At 49.6% G+C, this 1555-nt stretch overlaps 1 protein-coding gene across 1 annotated transcript in view; it reads right to left on the bottom strand.

Moving 5' to 3' along the window:
* ftsj1 (FtsJ RNA 2'-O-methyltransferase 1) overlaps positions 1 to 1555 on the bottom strand; it is an 8907-nt gene that overhangs the window by 3436 nt on the left and 3916 nt on the right. The window contains exons 4-7 of the mRNA XM_034879019.1: positions 1260 to 1338; positions 946 to 998; positions 819 to 872; positions 88 to 190 (exon numbers count right to left, since the gene is read on the bottom strand). Of these exons, the coding sequence (XP_034734910.1) occupies positions 88 to 190; positions 819 to 872; positions 946 to 998; positions 1260 to 1338 (289 nt within the window). The remainder of the gene's footprint in view (positions 1 to 87; positions 191 to 818; positions 873 to 945; positions 999 to 1259; positions 1339 to 1555) is intronic.

The following is a 1555-nucleotide window of genomic DNA, read 5'->3' as shown; positions in this document are numbered from 1 at the left end:
AAGCTAACACCACAGATCCAGATGCAAATCTGCTTGGGACGGGGGGACGGTGGGGGACGGGGGGGACGGGGGACGGGGTTTTCTCACCAATGCTAGAGTTCCTGCTGCTGCGAGGCTTGGCGCAGGTCACACCACCGAAGAAGATCTTCAGCTGGGAGTACAGCAGAGTCACGTCTTTACCTCTGAAGATCTGAGACACGCGGGACAATGAGGGGTTAATGCAGGGCGACACAAAGCGTCACCTCAGCCCACAATGCACCACTGCATTAAACTACTTCCACCGTGGGAATTACGGGGCGTTCAGACCCCCCCAAAAAAAAGCGATCTGGCAGTTTGCTGCAGGCTTATGCGGCGGGGGTTGTGTCAATGAAACGGCCCGTTTGTGTGACTTCCTGTTGTATTCTGAAAACAACCTGACAAAGCCCAAGTAAGCTTTTCACGATAACTGTTTTGCATCAGATCGTTTATAGATTCCCACGTTTCCGAACGCACCTGAACACAGCTTTGTTTCACAGGAGAGAGAGAGAGAGAGAGAGAGAGAGAAAGAAAAGAGACAAGCTTTGTTTTTACACAAACTCCAAGAACTCCAAGGCAGTTCAGTGCACTCATAGTTAGGGCTGGGCAATTTAAAAAAATCCAAAATCCCAGAAAAATCCAATTTAAGCCCAATAGGTTGACTTCATTCCATCCATTCTTTGTGCTAAGCTAACAGGCTTCAGCTTCACATTTGAGAATTATATATTTAATGCTGAATACCGTTAGCGTAACATTACGAACTGTGTTATTACTAAAATAAAATGGCTAGAGGTCGGACTCACCTTGGCCACTAACGCCCCCCCGGGTTTCAGGACGTGAGTCGTGATGTTCAGAGCCTGAGAGACAAACCGGTGTCAGTATGACATCACAGACCGACAGGTTGACCACAAAACACACCTCTGTACTCACGGCCAATAGGAGCTGAGCCTGGATGTACTCGTCCACGTCATGGAGCCCGGTCACTATGGAAACAGAACAGGAAATAACTCCAGACAGCTGAATAAATTCCATTTTTTTTACTGGTTCACACACACGTCTCTGCTGATTGGTTGTCACCTGGGACACAGCCAATAAACGAGAGACACGCCCACAAAATGACAGACAACAACAACTCAAATCAGTCGCACGCCGTTCCGAGGAAACGCTCGCCGTTTAACCAGGAAACCGGAGCCAAACGGTGCGACGTGTCCCTGGTGAGGACAGACAGGAAGTGGGCCTCTCACCGTCCGGAGCGCCGTCACACACCACCAGGTCGGCCGGCTGACCCTCAAAGTGACGGATGATCTCCTGAGCTGTCGACACCTAAGAAGAAGAAGAAGAAGACGACACAGGTCATGCCGAGCACTGACACACTTCTTCTTGTGTTTTAAAAACCGGGATGTGTCAGATTTCCGTCCGTCCTTTAACGGACGACAGCGGGACAAACACTGATGTCTTTTTAAGGATTGGTTGCTCGGCTCCTTACAGATGCAACAGGCTGGTTACTGTAGTTGGGTTTGTTGTCTGGACTGTGTGGTTC

Source organism: Etheostoma cragini, chromosome 8 (genome assembly GCF_013103735.1).
Source record: "Etheostoma cragini isolate CJK2018 chromosome 8, CSU_Ecrag_1.0, whole genome shotgun sequence".
Taxonomy (NCBI): Eukaryota; Metazoa; Chordata; class Actinopteri; order Perciformes; family Percidae; genus Etheostoma; species Etheostoma cragini.
The sequence above is the reverse complement of the archived record's forward strand: the minus strand, read 5'-3'. Positions and strand labels throughout refer to the sequence as shown.